This window comes from Callospermophilus lateralis, chromosome 18, assembly GCF_048772815.1.
Source record: "Callospermophilus lateralis isolate mCalLat2 chromosome 18, mCalLat2.hap1, whole genome shotgun sequence".
NCBI lineage: Eukaryota > Metazoa > Chordata > Mammalia > Rodentia > Sciuridae > Callospermophilus > Callospermophilus lateralis.
Window position 1 is genome coordinate 65,159,628 of NC_135322.1, and position 22,160 is coordinate 65,181,787.

A 22,160-nucleotide genomic window follows, 5' to 3' on the forward strand; every position below is an offset into this window, starting at 1 on the left:
GCCACGGTGGGCGGAGCAGGGCAGGGGGGAGCCAGCGTGCGCTCAGGAAAACCCCCAAGCCTCGGAGTCCACGTCCCTCTGCATCCTCAGGGTCCCCATGGGACAGCAGGAAGGGAGCACCACTCCACATCTCCACAGAAGAGCCCGCCTGGGGCCACAAATGGGCCACCAGAAGGCCTGGGCCACAAATGGGCCACCAGAAGGCCTGGGCCACAAATGGGCCACCAGAAGGCCTGGGCCACAAATGGGCCACCAGAAGGCCTGGGCCACAAATGGGCCACCAGAAGGCCTGGGCAAGAGGTGTGAGAGCGGCCACCAGACCTGGGAATTGAAAGGTGATGGGTTCCCGGAAGAGAAGAGAAGAGCGAAGGCCCTGTGGCCAGCCAGAGAAGAGCGAAGGCCCTGTGGCCAGCCAGAGACAGTGCCTTGAAGCACAGGAGTGATGGCGCCTTGATTCAGCTTGAGCTGAGAGAGCCGGGGCAGCAGCAGGGCCCCTCTGTCCTCTCAGGCCGGGGCTGCTGCCCTGGGACAGGACTCTGAGGATGCCCAGCAGGGGGCGGCCCACAACTGGGCTCTGCAGAACCAGGCATGCAGAGCCAGGGGCCCACCTCCGAACAGCCTGGCCAGATGTCCACCCACCACCCAGTTGGCCCTTCCTGGATGGAACCCCAGCCCTCAGGAGAGGGTGCCCGAAGGTCAGCCAGATCCGTGTGGTCCTCGGGAGTGCCCAGAAACCTGGCCTGCCACCCAGGAACCCTGCAGAAGATGGTAGCCCTGGGGAGGTCACTGCCTGAGCGCCTACAAGAGACCCCTGACCCACATCCTCTCCCTGGTGTGGGCCTTAGGGGACCCCGTGGTCTCTGAACCTCGGTTTCTCACCTGAGCCGTGCAGAACCGAACTCAAGGGGATGGAGGCTGTGGTGCAAGTGAGACCCTGGAGCATGGGCCCCCCCGGACCAGGGCCAGTCAGGCCTGCTGCCCGGCCCCAGTCCCACCTCCTCACCAACCCACCCCTCCCGCTGGGCCTGCCAAGAAGGTGACGAGCTTGCTGCTGCACCAGGTCCTGCCCCGTCTCCCGGGTGGTGCACACCAGGACCCTCCCCACCGGGAACTGCCAGGCAGGGGGGACTCCGGGCGCCCTGTGCAGGGTGTCCCCAGGGTCATCCCCGATTGGTCACCTGGACCATCTTCCAGGGCACGACAGGGACCAGCTTGTCCAGGAGCTGACAAGAGTCCACAGGAGAACGGGCAGACCTGGACTGGCAGGTGGGAGTGGGGTGACCTGGGGTGGCCCCGCTTCTCTGGCCTGTTTCCTCATCTGCAGACTGTGACCGAGTCCCCGCTGCCAGGAGCGTGGCCGTGATGGGGGCAGCAGCACCCTCACACTGCGGGCTGCACAGAGCCTGGGAATCCTCACCCACAGGTGCCATGAGGCGGCAGGCGCCCACCCAGCCTCCCGCCCGGCCTCCCGCCCAGCCTCCCGCCCAGCCTCCCACCCGGCCTCCCCGCCCGGCTTCCCGCCCAGCTAATCCTCTTGTCCCTGAGAAGCAAAATCATCATCAGTTTTAATTGAAAAAAGAGGCCGACAGGATTCTGAGCGCGGCAGGAGAGTAATTAGCACAGCCCCAGGCCCGAGGGGGCTCATTAATCTGTCACTCAGGAGACGGATCGTACAGCTCGGCTGCGCTGCTGAGCGCAGAAGAAGTGGGCACCAGTGACCTCCAGCAGGGCCACATGCTCCCTTCCCCAGGTGGAGCCCTCGCCAGGGTGAGAGGGGCTTGGTCTCCAGAAGCCAGACAGGTGGCCTCTGCTCAGAATGGACGGGTCCAGGCTCTGCTCCGAGCGCGTCCCCCTCGCTCTCCCCGGCTGCCTCCCATCCCACCTGCCGGGTCCCACTCCGGGTTAAGGCGTGGTGGGTGACACTGCAGGCCTCCCACGGCTCAGCCCAGGGCTCTGACCAGGAGGGTCCGGGTGCCCCAGTGAAGGTCAGGGCAAGAGTCCCCTACGGGCAGTGTGTCAGTCACAGGAGTGGGTGCGGCTTCGCCAGGAGAGGCTGCCGTCCGGGACAGGCAGCCCGTGTCGGTGGCCGTCTGTGAGGATGGAGTGCTAGCCACTGTCCCCACAAAGGCCTCCAGCACTGTCCACCCTCCCAGTCCTCTCAACGTGACCTGCAGGGCCAGGCTGGCTGAGGCTGAGGGGCTGGGGCCCAGGCACTGAGCGTTCCTTGTGGAGGGCAGGGTCAGGTGGCCTGGTGTCCACTCTAGCCAGAGCCAGTCTGCCGCTGTGTGGCTTCAGGCAGGCCAACACCCTCTCTGAGCCACTCTTCCCATCTGTGAAGCGAACGTGCTGGTCAAGGTACCCCCAAAACTCCTTGTTCCCGTGCTCCCGGCGGAACTGCTGGACGGCTCATGTCAGGGAAATACTTCCCGTCTCTGGGTCTCAAAGCGGATACCTCAGAGCCTGGGGCTCACTGCAGTGGGCACCACTGTGTCCTGCCAGCCCGCACTGCCCTCCGGGCGCCAGCCAGCAGCCCTAGGACAAGCCACTCCTGGGGTTCAGAGCCACCTGGTCTGGCTCTGTGCACCTTGGCTGGCTGGGGCCACCAGTCCCTGTCCAGTCCTGTAAGCCCAACGCATGTGGGTGCCCAGGAGGCTGAGGGAGGAGCCATTGGACTTGGGCTGAGGGTCAGGACGGGCTGACCCTCCAGGTGCCCCTGAGGCAGAGCAGGACTGCAGGGCCGGGAGAGGCAGGCCCGTGTCCAGGAGGGCTTCCTTCCGGGGGCCGAACTGCCCTGAGGCTGTGGGCTGGGTCAGGAGGACCTGGCGCTCCTCTGGAGGGCTGGTGGGTTAGGGCGCGAGGCGGCGGTCAGGAGCAATGTCCAGCCCTGAATACCGCCTCTGTGGCCCAAAGGGAGGGGTAGAGGGCTACCTGCTCCTGCCCAGGGCCCCACGCCTAGCCCCAGCCACTGGTGGCCACAGGCCTCTTCCTCCAGCAGGAACCGGGCCCACAGCCGCCGGGAGGGGGCGGGTCAGATGGCTTCCCACCGGCACTCGGCCGGGCACTCACCGCTTCCCCAGAGCAATTAAGATAAATGCAGCGATAGCGCAGGGTGCCCGAGCCTGCCCTCCAGGCCGCACAGGTAACTGTACCTGCAGACTTACCTGCGTGCTCAGGTGACCGCTTAAGAAAAGCGGGAGCTCCAAGGAAAGGAGAGGGGAATATTGTGGAATAATGGCAGCCTGCCTGGCCACGGCCCAGGACGCAGGCTGGCCGGGATGTCGCTCTCATGGCTCCACTCGCCAGGTGGCCCGGTCCTCGTGGATGGGGCCAGGATGGGTGTGCAGGACAGAGGGAGACACCCAGGGCGGGGCCAAGGTCAAGCGCCCCGCACAAGGTCCGTGGGCCTGGCTGAGAGCGTTGTGGGTGACAGTGTGGTAGGGGCATCTGGCCTCGACCAGCATGTCCATCAGAGAGTGACCATCGGCTGAGGGCTATGCCCAGCCAGAGGTCAGTGCAGTGCAGGCTGAGGAGGCCAGATTTGGGATTCAGTGTCCAGCGTAGCATAACACAGGCAGACTCCGCCAGGGTGGGCCAGCAGAGGCAGAGCAAGGGACCAGCCTTCAGAGTGGACGGGTTGGGCCCCTGGACGGGGCCAGCACTCCCAAGCACTCTGGGAGCACCGCCTAGAGAGGACATGTCCACAAGGGTCCTGTCTGGGCTCTGCTGTGCTTCTCCACCTCAGGTCCCCAGCTGCAGGGCCCGTCCCCACGATGCCGGCTTCTCGACACCTCCTTCGTATCCACGTGGGTCTGGGGACGGCAAGGGAGTGTCCAGGGCCAGGCCTGCTGTCGGGGTAGACAGCAGCTGCCCGCCCAGCAGCTCCCACCGTGGTCTTGAAGTTCCTCGGACAGCAGGGCCGCTGCGCCACACCAGAGCCCCTCACCCCAGCCCAGGATGTCTCCAGGGCCTAGGCCCCTGCCCCAGGACTTCTGCTCATCTCTGCCCCGTCAAACCCCCTTCCCTGTCCTGTCTCAACTTCCCTCAGGACTCCCACTGCCCCTCCCGGAAAGGCCCGCCTCTTGACCTGGACAAGTGACCCACCCCCTGGCCTCCAGTCCCTCTTTTAGTCGGAGGATAGTGCCGACCTCATGGGGCGGGGATCGGGCGCAGGAAGCCCATGCATGGACAGGGCCTGGCCGTGAGCCAGGGGCGTCCACACTGCCGTCATTACACTTGCAGTGTCTCTGACACAGAGACGTGGACACTGTGTCATGGACATGGACATTTCCCCATTTTTCTAACATGGCCCCGACTCTGCGGTTCCCCGCACACCTGAGCCTCCCTCTCTGCACCCGGCTATGACTGACCCTTCAGAACACCAGACCAGCCAAGGCCACAGTGGGGGTACCACCAGGGCCCCAGGGCTGGTCAGGCAGGGCCGGAGGAGATGGCCTCAGGTCCACCCTTGGGTGACCATCTTCAGGGCCTGGGCTCTTGCTGGGGCTGCCGGTGTGGAAGGGCTCTTCCAACTGCACCCCATGAGGGCCCACCTCATGGTCCATCTCCACAGGCCCTGGAGAGGCTGGGGCCCATCTGTGGAGCCCCAGGCACCCATGGGATCTTCCGGGAGCCTCGAGGGCATCGGTGCAGGGGGCTCTGGAGCTAGGCCCCAGGTAGGAGGCAGGGCCAGGAGCAGCCCAGGGTTGGGGGCCAGCTCTGCAGGTCAGGAAGGCCACGGGCAGGGCTGGGGCAGGTCAGAAGGGCAGTGTGGGCCAGTGGAGGGAGAGAAGGCAGGTGCAGGGGTCTGCGTCTTGGGCTCACCCCTCCTGGGGCAGGTGGCCCCCGTTGCCGCGCGGAGCCAGCCAGCCTGAGAACCCCGGTCTTGAGTTACCAGGGTCCCCACACAGCCGGTCCAGGAGGAAACGGTCACTTTGAGAGAAAAGGAACTGCCCCGACTCCTCCAGCCTGGGCCAGCCTGGGCCCTGGGATCTGATCTCCCCCTTCACAGGGGCCCAGCCTTCTGATACCCACACCAGCGCAGGGGCTTTGCCAAGAGCCCAGGCGGGGCGGGAACTCGAGACGAGGCCTGTGCTGCCCCTCACTGCCCCGGTCCTCGGGCTCTGCACAGGCACTGGCAGCGGCACGCACAAGCCCTGGGGTGCCGAAGGGAATGAGGGGCCACTGCTCAGGACTGAGGATGGGCAGGGATGGAGGGGGAGCCCCCAGAACCTGGGACCAGTCGGGGCAGGAAGGACAAGGTGATGGAACTGCTGGCCTGGAGCCCCCTCCCAAGGCCCCGAGCCGGTGTGTGTCACGCACAGAGGGACACAGGGACAGCCCCTGCCCTGGTCCCGGCTAGGCCACATGCTGGCTGGGTGACCTCCCCCAGGCCACGGGACCTCTCCGAGGCAGCCGCCTCGTCTGTAGCTATTGCTGACTCTGTCCTTCTGGTGAGCGGGAGGCCACATGCCCAGTCCCAGCACAGCGTCTGGTGCAGATGTGAAGCCTGAGAGTGAATGGTGGACGTCTGCCCACCTTGGGAGAGGCCTGCTTGCTGTGGTGCTGGGCTGGCCACTGGGTGCGGAGCAGCCTGTGCGCTCAGTGACTCTCGGGGAGCAGTGGCCTACTGCCCTTCATTGCCTGGTGGTCTTGGGTCAGGGAGGGGTGTGGCCCAGAGGGTGCCAGCAGGTCTCCAGCGGCTGCAGGCGGGGTGTCAGCAGGGGACGCGGCCCCCTATGAAGGCTCCCAGGGGCCGCAGAGCTGCTGGGGCTCCCTGCCACTCAGACCTCTGTGGGCCACACGGGGCCACCCCACACACACTCACCCTGTGCGCCTGGTGAGAGCTGGAGGGGCGGCTGCAGTGGCTCTCATGGCCCGGCCTGCAAGGTCCTGTCTGTCAGCAGAGTGCTGGGCCCAACCCAAACCCACATTCAGGTGGGGGAACTGGGGTGCACCTCCCCAGGGACAGGGTCACACAGCACCTGGCCACATTTAAAGCCCACAGGGGTCAATCTGACAGTCTCTCTCCATCTACCCACTGCCCAGCTGAGGCCAGGCTGAGGACCCTGGACCCCCTGCAGCTGTGGGGGTGGCGGTGGGGAGGGCCGGCAGCAGCCCCTCCGTGGCGTGCCCTGGAATGGTGCGGGTTCTGAGGGCAGGAAGCTGCAGGCAGCGTGGGGCAGATGAGTCCAGGAAAGGAGGGGACCGTCCACCCCATTGGCTGGCATTTTGCCTCTTCTCCTCGGAAGGAAACACAAGGTGCACCCTCGACTCCTGGCAGGACTGGGCGAGGGTCCACAGGGAGGGGGACGGAGCCTGCCCACACCCGTCTTGTAATTGTGTGAATGATTGATCTGTGCCTAAGACAGAGCCATGACAGGACGTCAGATGCCTACCCCAGCCCGCAGGGTTCCACTGGCTGACCTGCCTGCTGGCCTCCTGGGGCCTGCCACCCCTGTCTCCCGGGCAAGCTTCCTGCCTCTTGGTGTCTGCGGACAAGGGGGCCGTGCCCTCCTGGGCTCCCAGGGCTTGGGGCCAGAGCCTCGCCCAGCAGCAACTAACCCTCTTTCCTTTCTCTGCAGCCAGGAAAACCCCGCTCCCCAAGAGGCTGTGTGTCGACCACACCAAGGAGCCCCAGCTCCCCAGGTACGTTCAGTGGCCAGCCGCCTGGACCCTGGCAGCTGCCCCTGTCCAGAGTCGCCCCTGTCCCACAGGAACCCACACCTGGCCTCCATCTCCCCACACAGGATGGGGCAGCCGACCGAGAGCCCACCTCCCAGAGCCAGGCGTCCGGGGCTGGCCCAGGCCTGACACCGCAGCTCTGGGCTGGGGCAGGTGTGGCAGTGTTGTCCAGGGGTCCCTGCGTCCTATAGCACCCAGACCCCAGGCCTCCCGGCCCTGATGGCCTTGTGGGAGACGAGGCCCGTGGGACCCAGTGCCTGCCAGCAGCCTCCTCAGCCCAGCCCAAGGATCTCGGGCCCAAGAGCGGAGGAGGTGTCACCCACAGATGCGGGCTCCCTGCAGCCTGGCCCTGGGCGGGAGTCTGGAAGCAGCCAGGTGGCCAGACCCACCGGGCCGGCCAGGGAGTCAAGCCAGACGGTGCTCAGCAGCTCGGCTCGGCTCTGCTGCCTGGCCACCTGTCACCCAACAGGCATCCCTGAGGACAAGACAGGGAGAGGCCCTCCCCCACAGTGGGATGGGCAGGGGCCTAGAGGTGGCCTGGGAGGAAGGGGCACCTCGCCTGGCAGCACATCCCCCTCTGGGCACGGGGGTGGAGTGTAGTGGTGCCCTCTGCTGGGAGCCACTGGTATAGCACCCAGGCAGAGACCTGGGACCCTCAGGCCCCAACAAAGGCAGGACACCCCAGGAGGGGACTGCAGGGCAGGGTGGCCTGTCCTTGGCTGGATGTGCAGGTTGGGCCTGGCCCTTGAGCATCCCTGGGAGCCCCACATGTGGGGTGCAGCTGGGTCTCCCCAAGAGCAGAGTCGGCTCTGCCTGCTGGCTGTCTGGTGGTGGGCACGCGTCCAGGCTCCTCTGCCCTGTTGCAGGCCTTCCATCAGTGACCGCCTCTGCCCTCCATCAGCCTCTCTCCTGGGCCGATGGCCTGTGGAGGTAGAGAGGAGCCCCCACCCTGCACCCACCATGCAACCCTGGGACCCGTCCTGAGGACACGTGAGACCAGAGTGGCTCTTGGTGACCGCTGCATGGCCCGGCTGGTGGCTGGAAGGGGGAGAATCCGTGATGTGGGGCAGGTAGCCCAGGGTCACTCCTAGAAGGGAATCTCGGACAAGGTCCTTTGGGGCACCCAAATGAAGACGGAACTGCTGGGCAGATGGGAGTGTGCTTAGGGAAGCAGGAGGGGATGCAGCCAACCCCGGGCCTCGCAGACCAGGAATGACCCCAGCCCAGCAGGGAGGCCATGCTGGGCTTCCCCAGAGGCCTGAGCTGGGGTCCTGGGGGCCCTGAAAGGAGCCTGCACCTTCTTGAGGCTGGGGACTCCCCAGAATGGGGGCTAGAGACCCTCCTAGGCAACCCCCAGGCAGGGATCTCCAGCCAAGGACTGAGGTGTAGCGGCGGGTCCTCCACAGACCCCCACAAAAGTCAGGTGTGACTCCAAGGAGGTCTCCACGTCCCCCACCAGGGGTCCTGCGGCTGGGCTGCCCACAGAGGCCCCTGGCAGGAGTGAGCATCCACCCCAACTGCCAGGCTGGCCCCACCCCCACCTGCACATGAGCCTCTCGCCACAGCCTGGCAGGCGCCTCAGGGGGCTGGAAGAGCCCAGGGGTCTTCTCAGACCCTCAGACCCCAGGCGGCCCCTCCCCCTCCCATTTGGTCTCCTTTTTTTCTCCCCCTTCCCATCCCGTCTCTCGCCTAGCAGCTCCCAGAGTCCCTGCTCCATCTGGCATGAGACCCTCTCGGGCCTCTCCAAGCACTGAGCTGCCCAGCCCTTCCCTTAAAGCAGGACGTCTGCGATGGCCACACAGCAGGGCCTGCTTCTGGCCTGGCCACGGCCTCCCTGCTGGGCCAGGGCCGTCCCGCCCCACCAGCCCCCACTCATTACTGCCCTTTCCTTGCAGGCTTCCCCAGGGACCCCCAGGGGGTGAGGATGGCCACCCAGCCCACGCCCTGTGGCCCCCCTCGGACCACTGCATCCTCCTAGCGCCCAGGACGGTGGGGCCATGCCGGGGGAGCGGCCCCGAAGAGCACCGCCCCAAACCATGACGGGAGACCTGCAGCCCTGCCTTGCCGTCAGTGGCCTGGGGCGTCCCCCGCAGCCCCTCATCACCCCAGGGAGCAGGACCACCCAGGGCCCGAGGGAGGCAGGCGGCCGGGCCCAGGCCCAGGAGCTCCCCGAGGTCCAGCCCAGGCAAGCCAAGGAGGTTGAGCCCAAGGCCCTGCTCCTGAGGACCCAGGCCGCCCCCCGGCGGAGTCACCCACAGGCTCACAGGTGGGTGGTGGGCAGGGCAGACAGCAGCCCCCCAGAGCTCTACTGTCTGAGCGTCACCAGCTCCAGGGCCAAGCTCACCCTAGATGAGACCCCTGAGGGCCCACAGTGCGAGACCCCTCGGGACCCAGAAGCAGCAGGCCCCGGGGACCCAGGGGCTGGAGCCCACCCCAGGCCCAGCCTCCCAAGGGCTGAGGCACCCCCTGCCCCCAAAGAGCACAACTCCCAAAGGTGCTTCCAGGAGACCCCCTCCGGCTTCACCTCCACCGACTATACCTCACCAAAGGCCACCCCAGGGCCCCTGCCTCCGCGGGCCCCCCAGGGCAGCGGCACCAGCCCTCAGGGGCCAGCCCCCCGCCCCGAGTTCCAGGCCAGCGGGGCCCATGCTTGGCCCCGAGCTGCTGCAGACCACTTCCCAGGTGCTGATTTCAGGGTCCCTCCCCAGGAGCCAGAGCCTCTTCCTGAAGGCAGCAGGCCTGGCCGCCCCCTGGGGGGCTCCTTCCAGTTCCCCTTCCCATCCCAGACCCCTCCCGGGGCCGGCGCCAAGCCCTTCCCCGCGGACACAGCCAGTCACGAGTGTGCTGACGGGGGGCTGCTGTTCGCCTTCCGCCAGCCCTCGGGCCCCTGGCAGGAGGCCGGCGTGGGCACAGCTGCCTACCCACTGCCTGCCCAGCCTGCCCTCTGCACTCTTCCCTGCTACCCCAGCCAGCCTGGTGGCCTCGATGACCCCAGAGACCCTGGGGGTGCCCTCCCCGCAACTGGTGCTACTCACCTGGCCCCAAGCCCCCTCCCTGACACTTTGCACAAGAGCCTGACCAAAGTCCTTCCTGACGGAGCCCCCTTAGCCCACGATGGGATGGCGAGCCCCGGGGCACTCCCAGACCCTCTGTCCCGGCGGCCCTTTCCAGGGCAGGCACATGCAGCCAATGGGGTGGGAGCCAGCCCAGAGCCTGTGGACAGTGAGCTGACCGCCCCAGGGCCTCCGCCCACAGGACTGCCCCACCTGTGGGACCCCACAGCAGCCCCTTACCCGACACGGGCCCTGGGCCTCCCAGACGCCGCCAGGGCCACACTCCTTGAGGGTCACTCTGGCCCAGGCCAGGGGCTGTGCCTCCCGCAGGGCTCGCCTGTGCCCTGGGCCCAAGTGCTCCCACCCCCTGGGCCGAGCCCCCACCAAATGGAGATACTGAGCCAGCTGCCATGCCCCCGGGGCACCCCCGAGTGGCAGGGGGACAGTCAGGCAGGCCTGAGTGCTGCCTGCCAAACAGCCAGGACCGGGGAGGCCCTGGCGGTGGTGAGAAGCAGCGCTGGACAGCCAGGCCGCTCCCCCGGGCTGCTCCCCTACCGCGGGCTAGGTGACCCTGGGGCCCAGCCCCTGCGTTTCGGGGGAGGGGCCTCTGGCCTGCCTGCCCCGAGGGTGTTGGGTGCCTCCCCCAGAGAGTCCCCGCTGCCCTCGCCCGCCACCAGCACGGTGGGCAGCAGCAGCTGCTCTTCCCTCTCCAACAGCCCCACCAGCCCCAGCTCCGAGGACAGCCAGCCCCCTGGCCCCCTGGGGCCCTCGGCTTTCTTCCACCCACCCCCCCACCCCCAGGAGACCGGCAGCTCATTCCCATCCCCAGAGCCCCCCCACGTCCTCCCCACCCACTACCAGCTGGAGCCAGCCAAGGCCTTCCCTTTCCCCAGGGACGGGCTGGGCGCCGAGGGCCCCAGGGCCGGCAGGGAGCTGCTGCAGGGCTTCCCCCGGGAGCCGCCCCCCTACCCCGGCCAACACTTTTCCCTGAGCAGTGCCAGCCTGGACCAGCTGGACGTGCTGCTGACATGCAGGCAGTGTGACCGCAACTACGGCAGCCTGGCAGGCTTCCTGGCCCACAGGCACTTCTGCAGGCCAGCCCGGGCCGGGGATGGCTCCCAGCAGCCCCCGGGGCACCCCGTACCCACCACCACCCCCAAGGCTCCCGCCCACATGCACACAGGCCCACTCAGCCATGGCCAGACTGTCCCCTTCCTGATAGCCAGGGATGATCCCCTGAGGACAAGCTACCTGCCCAGCCTAGCCACCCCCTTCCCACTCCCTGCCTCAGACCTGGACATGGAGGACGAGGCCAAACTGGACAGCCTCATCACTGAGGCTCTCAACGGCCTGGAGTACCAGTCGGACAACCCCGAGATAGACAGCAGCTTCATCGATGTCTTCACCGACGAGGAGCCTTCTGGCCCCAGAGGACCTGGACCTGGGCCACCTACCAACCACGGGTCAGGGGTGACCCCAGAGCACAGTGCCGAGGACTTGCTCCCAGCCAAAGCTGACACACCAGAGTCCCAAGCCCCCTGCCCTGGGGACAGAAGCTGCCCACCCGGAAATCGGCCCAAAACCCGCTCTCTGGGCCTGGTGCCCATGGAGGCAGATGCCATCAGCCTAGTCAAGCCGCAGAGGAGAGGGAAGCAGTTCAAGCTGCTGCGTAAGGAACTGGACATAGCCAGTGGCCCCAAGGGACCCTGCCTGAGGCCCAGGAGGAGAGGCCACAGCACTGAGCGGCCCCCGCCCCACACCCGGGACCTCAGAACTCAGGCCCAGGGCCACACAGATCCAGACAGCCGGGCCCCGAGAGCCACCTCCCTCACTGCAGAGACCAGGAGCTCCAGGCGCCTGCGGCTACCCGCTAAGAAAGACCCCCGGAAAAGGAGGGCCCGGGGTGGCACCTGGAGCCAAGAGCTCATCCACCAGATGGTGCAGCAGAAGAGCAAGCTCCCCAGGCGGCAGGCACCGCGAGGTGCGCCCGGCCCCCCTCGGACCCAGAGGGCTCTGCCCAGTGCCCAGGTCAGCAGGCTCAGGGAGTGCAATTCTGAGTCCGAGGAGGAGTGTCCCCGTCAACGGGGTGCTAGCTCCCGGGGCCGGTCCTGCCCCGGCCGTAGGCAGTGGCAGGGAGGTGAGAAAAGGGAGGAGGACTCTCCCCGGGGCCCCAGGAAAGGCCAGGGGCCAGAAGCCAGAAAGGACAGGGGCACCCCAGCCCTGGCAGGGCCCTGCAGCCCATCAGGGAGCCCCAATGCTGGAGAGGCCGCTGTGGAGCATGGCCTCCAGCACACTGATGGCCCCTTGGCACCGCCCAACCATCCTCCACAGCTTCCTGCCAACAGCAAGGGCCCAGAGGAAGACCAGCCGCCCTCGGACTTCCCCCAGGAGGCCCAGGGGCCTGCAGCAGCCCAAGAATCAGCCCCCGATGCCACCAGACTCAGAGACGGGCCCAGTCTTTCTCCAGCCATCTGTGAGAGAGAAGGTGCCAGGCCGCCAGCCCCAGAACCAACACAGCCTGGCAGATCCCGGCCACCAGGAAGCCAAGCCTGCTTGCTGTCCAGCCAGAGCCCTCCCGCCCCAGGCCCCGGGGACCTGCTGGGTGCCCCCGGGCCCCACCACAAAGAGGACTGTCCTGCTGACCATCCAGGAGGGCTTCTGAAGCTCGTCTCTGCCCACCCCGAACCCCACGTCCTGCTTGTTCAGAACGCTGATGCAGGTTGTGACCCTGCTGGCCCTGACAGAGACTCCGTGAGGGGCCCCCCTGCCAGAAAGGAGCCCCACCCCAGCAGCAGCGCATCCACTGAATGGCTCCTCCGACCCAGAGACCACCTCGGCCCAGACAGCATGGAGACCCCTGAGCCGAGACCTCTCAAACATTCACCTTACGCCGCTGACACCCGCCCGGGGAGCGCCCCCTCACCGCTGACCTTGGAGTCCACCTCCCTCTTTGTGGGGCTGCCCGAGGACGGATTCGATCCACCACTGTGCCATGGCCGGTCTGCAGACGGGGATGCCCACACGCCCACGGCACCAGCCGACGCCCCCCCAAGGAAACCTCTGTTGGACCCTCTCTGCCCACCCTTCTTGCTGTTGGAGGAAGAGGCGCCAATGCTGCCCAGCCAGTTTCCTGGCCTCTCAGGGGGAAAGACCCTGGATAACAAGTGTCCCCGCGAGGGGCCCGCGCCCCCTGCACCTGGGAAGGGGAGTGAGAGCAGCCTCAGCAGTCTGTCCGAGGAGGAACTGGAAATCAAAAGACTGGTCAGCGAGTTGGAAAGCCAGCTGCAGAGGACGGGGGACACACAGGGCACCCCAGGAGGGCCTGGCGAAGTGCCACTTGCCAACAGTGTGTGCCCCGGCCCAGGCCCAGAGCCAGCCTCGATCCCTGGGGACACAGTCTCAGCACTGGACCTCATGGGCCTTGGGGAAGCTAATGTCCGCCAGGAAGGTGTAGAGACAGGCACAGCCACGGAGGAAGGGGCTCGCGGGGGCTTCCAGGGAGAGTGGCCCTACCCAGGCCCCGGCCACCCAGGGCAAGTAGTGCCTCCCCGCAGCACCCACGCAGACCCAGGTTCTGGTGCTGCTCTTGGGCCCCCGGGGAGCAGCACCAGTTCCCAGGCAGAGCAGATGGCCAGAGTCTCAGAGAAGGAAGGAGAGGGCCGAGATCTCCGTGGACAGCTGGAGGCCACGCAGTCGGCCAGGCGCAGCCCAAACCAGGCACTTCTGCTTCCTAATGAGGGGACGGAGGACACCCCTCTGTGGCTTCCCTGTGAACAGAGTGGAGGGCGCTCCCCAGAGCCCCCTGAGGCAGGGGGGTACGGCCAAGGACCCCCTGCATGGGCACGCGGCCACCCTAGCGTCTATCTGGCTCCCGACCTCACGATTCGGGCAGATGGGGATCTGCCTCCAGGTGCCTGTCACCGTGTCACCTCCGAGGAACACTCTGGGGGCGGAGCAGGAGGACCCAAAGGGGCTGGGCTCCTCTTCCCCATGACAGAGGGGCCTGGATTTGAGGGCAAGGGGGCTGCCCCAGCACCTCAGGGCAGGGAGCCTCAGGACCCCCACACACCAAGTCCTGGCTGGGTGCCCAAGGCCAGCTCCAGCAAGAGGCCCCAGGCCCTGGCCTCCCTCTGCTTGCGGCCACTCCAGGTCCTGGAGGCGCGAGCCAGGACCAATGACAGCGACCAGGGCTCACAGGGGGTGACGCTTGCTGCTGCCCGTGGTCCTCCGCACAGGGGCCCCCCAGGCCCAGGAGGGCCCGGTGTGGAAAGCGTCTCCCCAGGGTGCAAGCAGGTCACAGCTGACCCTGCAGCCACTGGACCTCAGCTGCCGCCCCAGGCAGACGGACAACTGGGCCCGCCTGGCCAAGCTGAGAAGCCGGAGGGCTGTGGAGAGGCCAGCTGGCTTCAGTCAGTTAACTGGAGGAAACCAGGGGGCCCAGGTAGCCTGGCCAGGCTCAGTGCCCACCCTGGAAACCCCCTGGCCAGGCCGGCCAGGGGCACCCCTGAGCCTGAGGAAAGCCAGGCGCCCTTGGGCCTTGGGAAGCAGGCGCAGCCCACTCCAGGCCCCTCGTGCCCCAGTGGGACTCGCTCACCACCAGCCCTGATGGCTGCCCACACCCAAGAGGGACCTGAGGTCAGAGGTCCAGGGAAGGTGTCCAGCTCAGGCCTTGACCCGCAGCTGCTGTACAACAGGGAGAGCCCTGCACCCCACGCTGGGGACCTGGGCACCCTAGCCGCCACGTCCATTGCCACGGCCGCCCTAGCTCCCTGCAGCCTCGAGCCCCTGGCCGGGAAAGACCCTCCCTCCACGCCCTGCAGTGGCCCGGAGGCCCAAGGCCAGCCCTCGGGGCTGCTCCCAGCACCTGCCTCCTGTGCCCAGGGTCCGCCGGCCCCTTCTGCCTGGGGCCAGGTGGGAGGGGCCAGCCGTGTGCAAGCCCCCCCAGGTGCAAGGGCCAGGGAGGCCCTGGCAGCTCTTCCATCTTTGACAACCAGCCGTGGTGGCCCCAAGGAGACCCCGCCTGGCTGCGCTCTCCTGAGGGCCCGAAGCCCCCAAGACCCTCCCTGCTGCCAGCCCGAGCTCAGTGCTGCCCCGACCCCCACCTACAAGGACCATGGCCTCGAAGTCGGCCCACTGAGAACTCCAGAGGGTGCCACGACAGAGGGCCTGGGAAGGCCTCCCGCCTACCACAGCCTTCCACCCGCCGCAGGGGCCACCTCCCCCACAGTGATCGCCCAGGCTGCTGGCCCGGCCAGCATTCCCACTGAAGATGGCACGGAGATGGTCAAAGGGCTCTGGCTGTCAGACCCCCACCTGAGCAGAGCCACTGACAGCAGCCCCTTCAGTGTGTCCGAGGGTCCCTCCTCAGAGCCCCCAAGCAATACCCTCCTCCTTGGCCACGGGGAAGCGGGGAGCCCCTCAGCTGTGCCCACCACACCAGGGGCCACAGAGCCCGACCCTCATGCCTACCCAGGAGGTGAGACCGGGGCCGGCAGAGAGGCAGAGGGGGACCCAGGGACACCTGGGGCCAGGCACACTGGCCGCAGAAGAGCTCCCAGAGCTGACACCGGTGGCCCAGCGGGGCCCCCGTCTCCTGCGGGGCTCTGCCAGGCCCAAGCCGCCTCTTCCAGCAGCACAGCCTGTGACCTCAGGTCTGGTTCCCCGCAGAGCCAAGCCAGTGTCCCCCACCTGACACCCCAGAAGGACCCCAAACAGAGGCCCCAAGGCTTCCAAAAGAACCCAGAGTCCACAGAGACAGGCCACCAGGAGAGCCACGCCCCAGCCAGGCCCAGGCTACCTGTGACCTGTGAGACCTGCTCGGCCTCCTTCCGCTCCAGGCCAGGTCTGAACAGGCACAGGGCCAGGAAGCACCCGCCACACAAGCCCGCCACCTGCCAGCCCAGCCCTGGGGCACGCCGGGGCCCCAGGAAGAGGAGCCACAAGGGGCCTGGGGGTGACCAACCAAGTCCCTCAGTAACGAGCCCTGGCCGCACCTCTGGGCCTTCCCCCATCCAGGGCTCCACAGTGCCTGAGGACACCCTGGGTCCCGAGACGCTGGAGGAAGCCAGGAGGAGCCCTGGCGAGCCCAGGACCCCAGGTTCTCCCCTCGACCAGCTCCCACACCCCCCGGGCCCCGTGGAGCAGGGGGAGGATGTGAGGGCTTCAGCCCCAAAGCCCAGAAGGCCAGGCCCCCCGGAGGTGGACCAGCTCCATCCCCAACAGACAGAGAACAGAGAAGACCAGAGGCGAACTGCAGAGCCCCTGGGCTCCCCCAAGCCAGAGGGGAAATGGAACAGGAAGGTGGGAAAGCGGGGGACTGGGAGAGCCCGGCAGGAGAGCCCTGCCCCAGCCTCCGCAGGCGCGGGTCCAGATGGGCGCAGTGCAAGCCCAGTGGTGGCAGCCGCCAACCACGCAGCCCTTCTGAGCTGTTGCCTCTCACGGGAGGGAGCGTGTGAGGCCAGTGTGGGGCAGTGGCTTCGCCCAGCCACTCTGGGGCCTGAGGTCCTAGAGGACAAGGCAGACACAGGCTTGGGGGTTCTGAGTGCAGAGATGGCACCAAAGTCACCCAGAGACCAGCAGCTCCATCTGGGGAAGACGGACAGGGAGACAGAAGGGGTGTTGCCTGGGGAACTGCGAGCAGGGTGGCGGGGAGCCTCAGCAAGGCGGTGCCAGGGACCAAGACACATCCGAGAGCCTAAGCTGGCTGCCGGGAGCCAGCCTGCAGGGGCCAGCAGAGGGGCCAGGGGCAGGTCAGGCAAGCGCACAGGGGAGGGGGCACCAGACCCTCCAAAGGCATCCAATTCTGTAGTGGGCAATACCATCAGCAGCGGCCCTCGGAGCCGCCCAGGAGCCCAGGCTGAGGTGCAGGGGCCTCAGGGCACCGTCCCTGATGCCCAGGGCCCGGGGCCCGTGGACCCTCCAAGCTCACTTGATGAAGAGGTGTCCTTTTCCCAGCTCTTCCCTGTGGATGGTCGCTTCACTCAAAAGAAGAATCCCCGTGTCTACGGGAAGGGGTGCAGGAGGCCTCAGCGCCCGCCACCCACAGAACCCCGCAGCGAGGGGGGCAACCTGCTGCACCCCACCCACCTGCCCCCAGACCTCAGCGACGCGGGCTCCCTCTGCCTCTCCCTGCAGGACCCTTGGGAGGATGAGGCCGCGGTGCTGCCCGAGCCCTTCCTCCTGGATGGGCTCCTGGACAGCAAGGTACCCAGCCTCGACCCCTGGGCCCCCAGCCTCAGCCTGTGGGCCCCGGAGCCCCACCGGGAAGCTGGCCCCGGGGAAGAGGCCCCATCCTGCTGCGCAGAAGACGCGGAGTCAGAGGCCATCCCTAAACTGCACATGGTCCCAGCGGCATGGCGAGGCCTGGGCCTGCGGGCCCCCAGCGATGAGCCCCCTCCTCTGGGAGCCGAGAGCCCAGAGCCCCCCGACCTGGAGAGAGAGCGCTACGACGACGGGCTTCCTGGGAGTGCCAGTCTGCTGCCGCGTCATGCCAAGGACCTGGACATGCTCAGTGCCAAGCTGGAGATGCGAGACCTGTGCTTCCTGGGCCCCCGCAGCGACCTCGCCGGCCTGCTCAGCTCCAGCCTCTTGGATTCCAGGGCTGCAGCAGACTCACAGGGGCCAGGGAGCGAAAGGACCCCAGGGGCGGCCAGGCCGGCTCAGGCTGGAGGCGGGGAGCTGCCCGCTCGGGGCAGGAGGGCCTCCTACAAGTGCAGGGTGTGCTTCCAGCGCCTCTGCAGCCTGGGCGAGCTGGACGTGCACAAGCTGGCACACAGCCCCTCGCCGCCCCCCACCTGCTACTTGTGCGTGGAGCGCAGGTTCTGCTCGCGGCAGCAGCTACGGGAGCACCTCCAGGAGAGGCACCTGCAGGGCAGAGCGGGGCCCTGGGCCTGTGGCCTGTGCCTCAAGGAGGTGGCCGACGTCTGGATGTACAACCAGCACCTGCGGGAGCATGCTGCCCGCTTCGCCCGCAGGGGGCAGGCGCAGCAGCCCTGGGGGGGCCTGCCCCGCGACCTGGCGCCCGAGAGCACCCACACACACCTCCTGGACAGCATCGTGGAGCCGGACAGACCCCGCAGCAGCAGGCCCACAGGGGACAGAGCAAGTGGGAGCCCCAGGGAGACGTCAGAGGGGGAACAGGAAGCTGAGGAGGAGGCGCCCAGGGAGCAGACGAGGCCAGCCAGCGGCAGCAGCCCAGCAGCTCCGACCAGCAGCTCCGCCACCCACTCTTCCAAGATGTCTCCCAGCCTGGCCCCTGACCCTTGGCCCCAAAGTGAGCGGCTCCTGCCAGCTGTCCCTATGCACGCAGCCTGCAGGGACCCCTCCAGAGACTGCCACCACTGCGGGAAGCGGTTCCCCAAGCCCTTCAAGCTGCAGCGCCACCTGGCAGTGCACAGCCCGCAGCGCGTCTACCTCTGCCCCCGGTGCCCGGGCGTCTACCCCGAGCTCTGCGAGCTGCGGGCGCACCTGGGTGGGGTGCATGGGCTGCAGGAGGAGCGGGAGCTGCCCCACACGCCACTGTACGCGTGCGAGCTCTGCGCCAACGTCATGCATGTCATCAGGAGGTCCTTTGTCTGCAGCTCCTGCAACTACACCTTTGCCAAGAAGGAGCAGTTCGACCGACACATGGAGAAGCACCTGAGGGGCAGCCAGCAGCCCTTGGCGCTCCGCAGTGTGCGGCGGCCAGCGACCCCCAGGCAGAAGGCCCTGGCCCTCGAGGGCGTGCTGCCCAGCAAAAGGCGAAAGGTGGTTGTGCCCAGCAGCCCCCCAGGGCTGGGTGTGGCTGTGGCCGGGCCTCTGTCCGGGCCTCTGTCCGGGCCTTTGTCCCTAGGCAGCCCTGCCCTGCCCCAGCTCTGCCCAGAATCGGCTCCCAGCACCACCAAGAGCTGGCCCAACCCATCCAGCCCCGCCGCCAGGGAAGACCAGCGGCCACCACACAGTCAGGAGCTCCCACCCCCGGCTCTGTCACCTCTCCCCACTGCCTTGGCTGGTGGCAGCTGTGACCAGGGACCGGACCCGACCCTAGAGAGGCCTGAGGACCAGGCTTGGCCAGGCGAGCAGCAGCCTCCCCAGGATGAAAAGGGGCCTCCTCCCCTGTTCTCAGGGGGACACAGGAGCCCGGGCGCCCGCAGCAAATGTGTGTCTGATGGCTCCCCAGGAGACCCCTTCCCGTTCCAAAAAAAGAAGCAGGTGTCCACACCCCATGTGGCACCCGAGAGGGGTACAAGGGGTCCTTCCCACAAGGGTGGTGCCACCAAGCCACCAAAGCAAGGAGCAGCAGCGTCCACTCCCAGAAATGCACCCAAACCCCTGGTGCAACCCAGGAAGCCCGTGGGGATAGGGAGCCCGGCACCCCGAGAGCAGGCCCAGAGCACTGAGGATAGGGTGAAGCCCACCTCCCCCAAAGCCAAGCCAAGAACCAGCTCCCAGGGCAACAGGTGCCCATGGCCTGGCACCAAGACAGGAGGCGGCAGCCAGCCCCAACCAGCCAGTGGGCGGCTCCAAAGCGAGACAGCCAGCACCCCAGCCAGGCCCCTACACCCTGGCCCAAACCCCACCTCAGCTAAGTCCCCATCTCGAACCCAGGCCAGGGGCTGCACCAAGGGCCCGAGAGAGGCTGGAGACCAGGGGCCCCGTGGTTCCCCCAGCCCCAGGGAGACGGGCGAGGGCAGGGAGAAGAGGAGGAAGAGCCAGGCCCTGGAGCTGGCCAAGCGTGAAGGTGTGGGGGGCTCGGGCAGAGCCCCTGTGGCCCCCCACAAGCCCCTCCGGACCCCCCGAAAACAGCCTGCTCCCAGCCGCGTGCTCCCCACCAAGCCCAGACCCAGTAGCCAGAACGGTAAGATGAGGCCACCACCCTCAGAGCAGCGGGAGGCACACAGCCGTGCCCACAGCGGGGAGGCACTGAGCAAGCACAGTCCCCAAGCCAGACTCCTGCTCAGGGCCCCCAAGAGGGGTAGAGCTGTCCACAGTGCCGCGGCCACCAGACTCCGAGACCACCGCACTGCGGAGTCCCAGAGTGACCTCCTCAACCAGCTCTTTGGCCAGAGACTGACCAGCTTCAAGATCCCTTTAAAGAAGTTCACTTCGGAGTAACCGGAGCTCTGGCGGCTGTGGGGCGCCTGGCACGCGGGTTCTGCGCCACTCTCCTTCAGTGTAGCTGAAAGTCGGGGCACCTGCCTGCCCCAGCCTGCAGGAGCTGGGCAGTGCTCTGCGCAGGCTGCCGGGCACAGCAGCCCCTCTCTCGCCGGAGCACAGGGGAGAGGGATGGGCAGCTGCAGTCCCTTTGAGACCACACTGCTGCCTCCTTGGTACCCAGTACTTGAAGAGCAAGTAGACCGTGCCCTCCCCAGCCCTGTGTGCCCTCTCAGCAAGGCGCCACGGGCCGTGGAATGCACTGGGACCCCGTCACCCAGGGGAAGTAAGCTGGGGCCGGCGCCCCTCTGAGTCTTGCTGCTGCTGCCGCTGCTGGAATCCCTGGGGCAGGGCATTCCACATGGGCCATTTCTGAGCCACCTGGTCCCCAACAGCACAACAGGCCTCCTCCCTGTGGCCACAGGGTTGTGCCAGCCACCGGCCACACCGTGGAGGCTCCCGCTGCAACTGGCTCCTGGGGGCCGACCAGGCTCCCACGGGTTCCTGCAGAAGGCCGCGCCCGGGGCTCCACCAGGCGAGGCCCGCCCACGCAGACCCTCCGCTCTGTCCCGGGGACTCTGCGCTGAGGTTTCTGGTGCTACTTTCGTGTTGTAATGTGAATACAGGTGCCTTGACTTAATCTGGACCAGGGGGTTGGGCAGGACTCCGGGTCAGGGAGGTTGAGGACGCCCGGCTGAGTCTCACTGGCCTCCAGCCAGGCTCCAGCCTGAAGTCCCCACAGCGAGGGACACCTCAGGGCCTCGTGGGCGAGAGCATCCGAGCACTGGCTGCCCCCACTGGTGCGGTCCTGGGAGAGCAGGAGCCTCCAGGGGCAGGCGTGGGAGGCTCCTGCCCCCTGGCGCTCAGGCTGGAGGCTGGCTGTCCTGTTGGCTCTTAGCTTGGTGCCATGTGTGTCAAAGGTTTTATTTTGACATCTCAAAAGAGACCAAATCAGCCTCTCTAGAAGGTACTGTGGGCCTCAGAGAGCATCTCGTGTGGACGAAGACGGAGACTCTGAAGCCATACTGTAAAAATCACAGCTAACTCATCTTCTCAAATATATTCCCACTATTTTCGCAGAAACCCCGGCTGGATGGCGTCTCCTTCTCCCCCACCCGCCCCACGCCCCAGAGCGAGGGCCAGGAAACATCCGTCTCCAGGGCACTTCTTGGGGCCACCATGTGCCAGGCTGTGCCCGGGCTGGGAGGACGCAGGCAGGACCTGAGGGCACAGTGGGCTGGGTGGACATGCTGAGCACTCCGTTTATGGGGGGAGGCCAAGGCCCAGGCTGTCAGGGTCTCAATAGAGGTCACCTGGCAGAGCTGGTGCCTGCCAGGCCCGGAAGACAGCTGCCAGGCTGGGTCCCTGAGGCCGCCTGGCTGTCCTGCCTCCCAGGCCTGCCAATCCTCCGGCCATTGACAGTGCGGGTGGAGTGGAGTTCCTCTGCTGCTTCCATAGTCCCTGGCTCTCGGGAGGGGCCCTGGGAGCGGAGGGGAGGACTGGGGAGCACCTAGCAGGGCCCCACTTAGGGGGTGCTGGGCATCATGAGGGGCGGCACCCACAGACTCCCGACCCTGGCTGCAACCCCTGGGGTCTGCTGTATCCTTAAAGGCCCCAATATCCAGGGACAAGCCTCTGCCAGGTGAGGCTGACCCTCCAGGGCAGTCTCTTCCTGGGCAAAGGAGGGAGCTGCTCTGGAGGCTCCAGCCATATGTGCGGGGGGGAGATCAGCCCCACAGTTCCACAGGACATAATGGGGTCTCAGCCCAGCGTCCAAGCCCAGGGTGGCCTCTTCCTCTGATGGCAGATCTGCCCCACAGGCCCACAGGTCTAATGGAGTGGCCCTGCCCGGCCCTTGCCCACACAGCCCCTCCACCAGTCCTGCCCCTCCAGGTCCCCACCGGCTTTCAACCCCAGCCAGCCACTGGGCCCCCTCTGCTCATGGCCTGTGGCCTCTGCCAGCCTTTGCAGGTGGCCCACTCTACAAAGTGACCTACCAGAGAAGGGCTCTGTGAGTGCAGTTGTGGTCACCTCCCCTGTCCCAGGTACATGCCAAGGGAGCCTGACCAAGCCCTGCCCAGGGACCCCGGACAGGTTCTGGGACGTGGAGTACACTGGGGGATGCGCAGGGGGCTGGGTCTCCAGGGGGTCTTGGGCTACACAGCAGGGCCTCAGCCCGGAGGTTGGAGAGCCGGAACAGGGGGAGGAAGAGAGGCCTCAGCCTTCGGGGTGGGAGCAGGTCAGGGGAGTAAGCCATCGGAGCCGCGTCTCAGAAAGCGGGTGGAGACGGGGTGG

At 67.1% G+C, this 22,160-nt stretch overlaps 1 protein-coding gene across 1 annotated transcript in view; it reads left to right on the forward strand.

Annotated features, from left to right (window-relative positions):
• The window catches only part of Znf469 (zinc finger protein 469), a 39,072-nt gene extending 18,124 nt beyond the window's left edge, over window positions 1-20,948 (forward strand). Inside the window, exons 2-3 of the mRNA XM_077105690.1 lie at window positions 6,582-6,645; window positions 8,577-20,948. Of these exons, the coding sequence (XP_076961805.1) occupies window positions 8,679-19,826 (11,148 nt within the window). The 5' untranslated portion in view covers window positions 6,582-6,645; window positions 8,577-8,678 and the 3' untranslated portion in view covers window positions 19,827-20,948. The remainder of the gene's footprint in view (window positions 1-6,581; window positions 6,646-8,576) is intronic.
• Window positions 20,949-22,160: the final 1,212 nt, after the last annotated feature.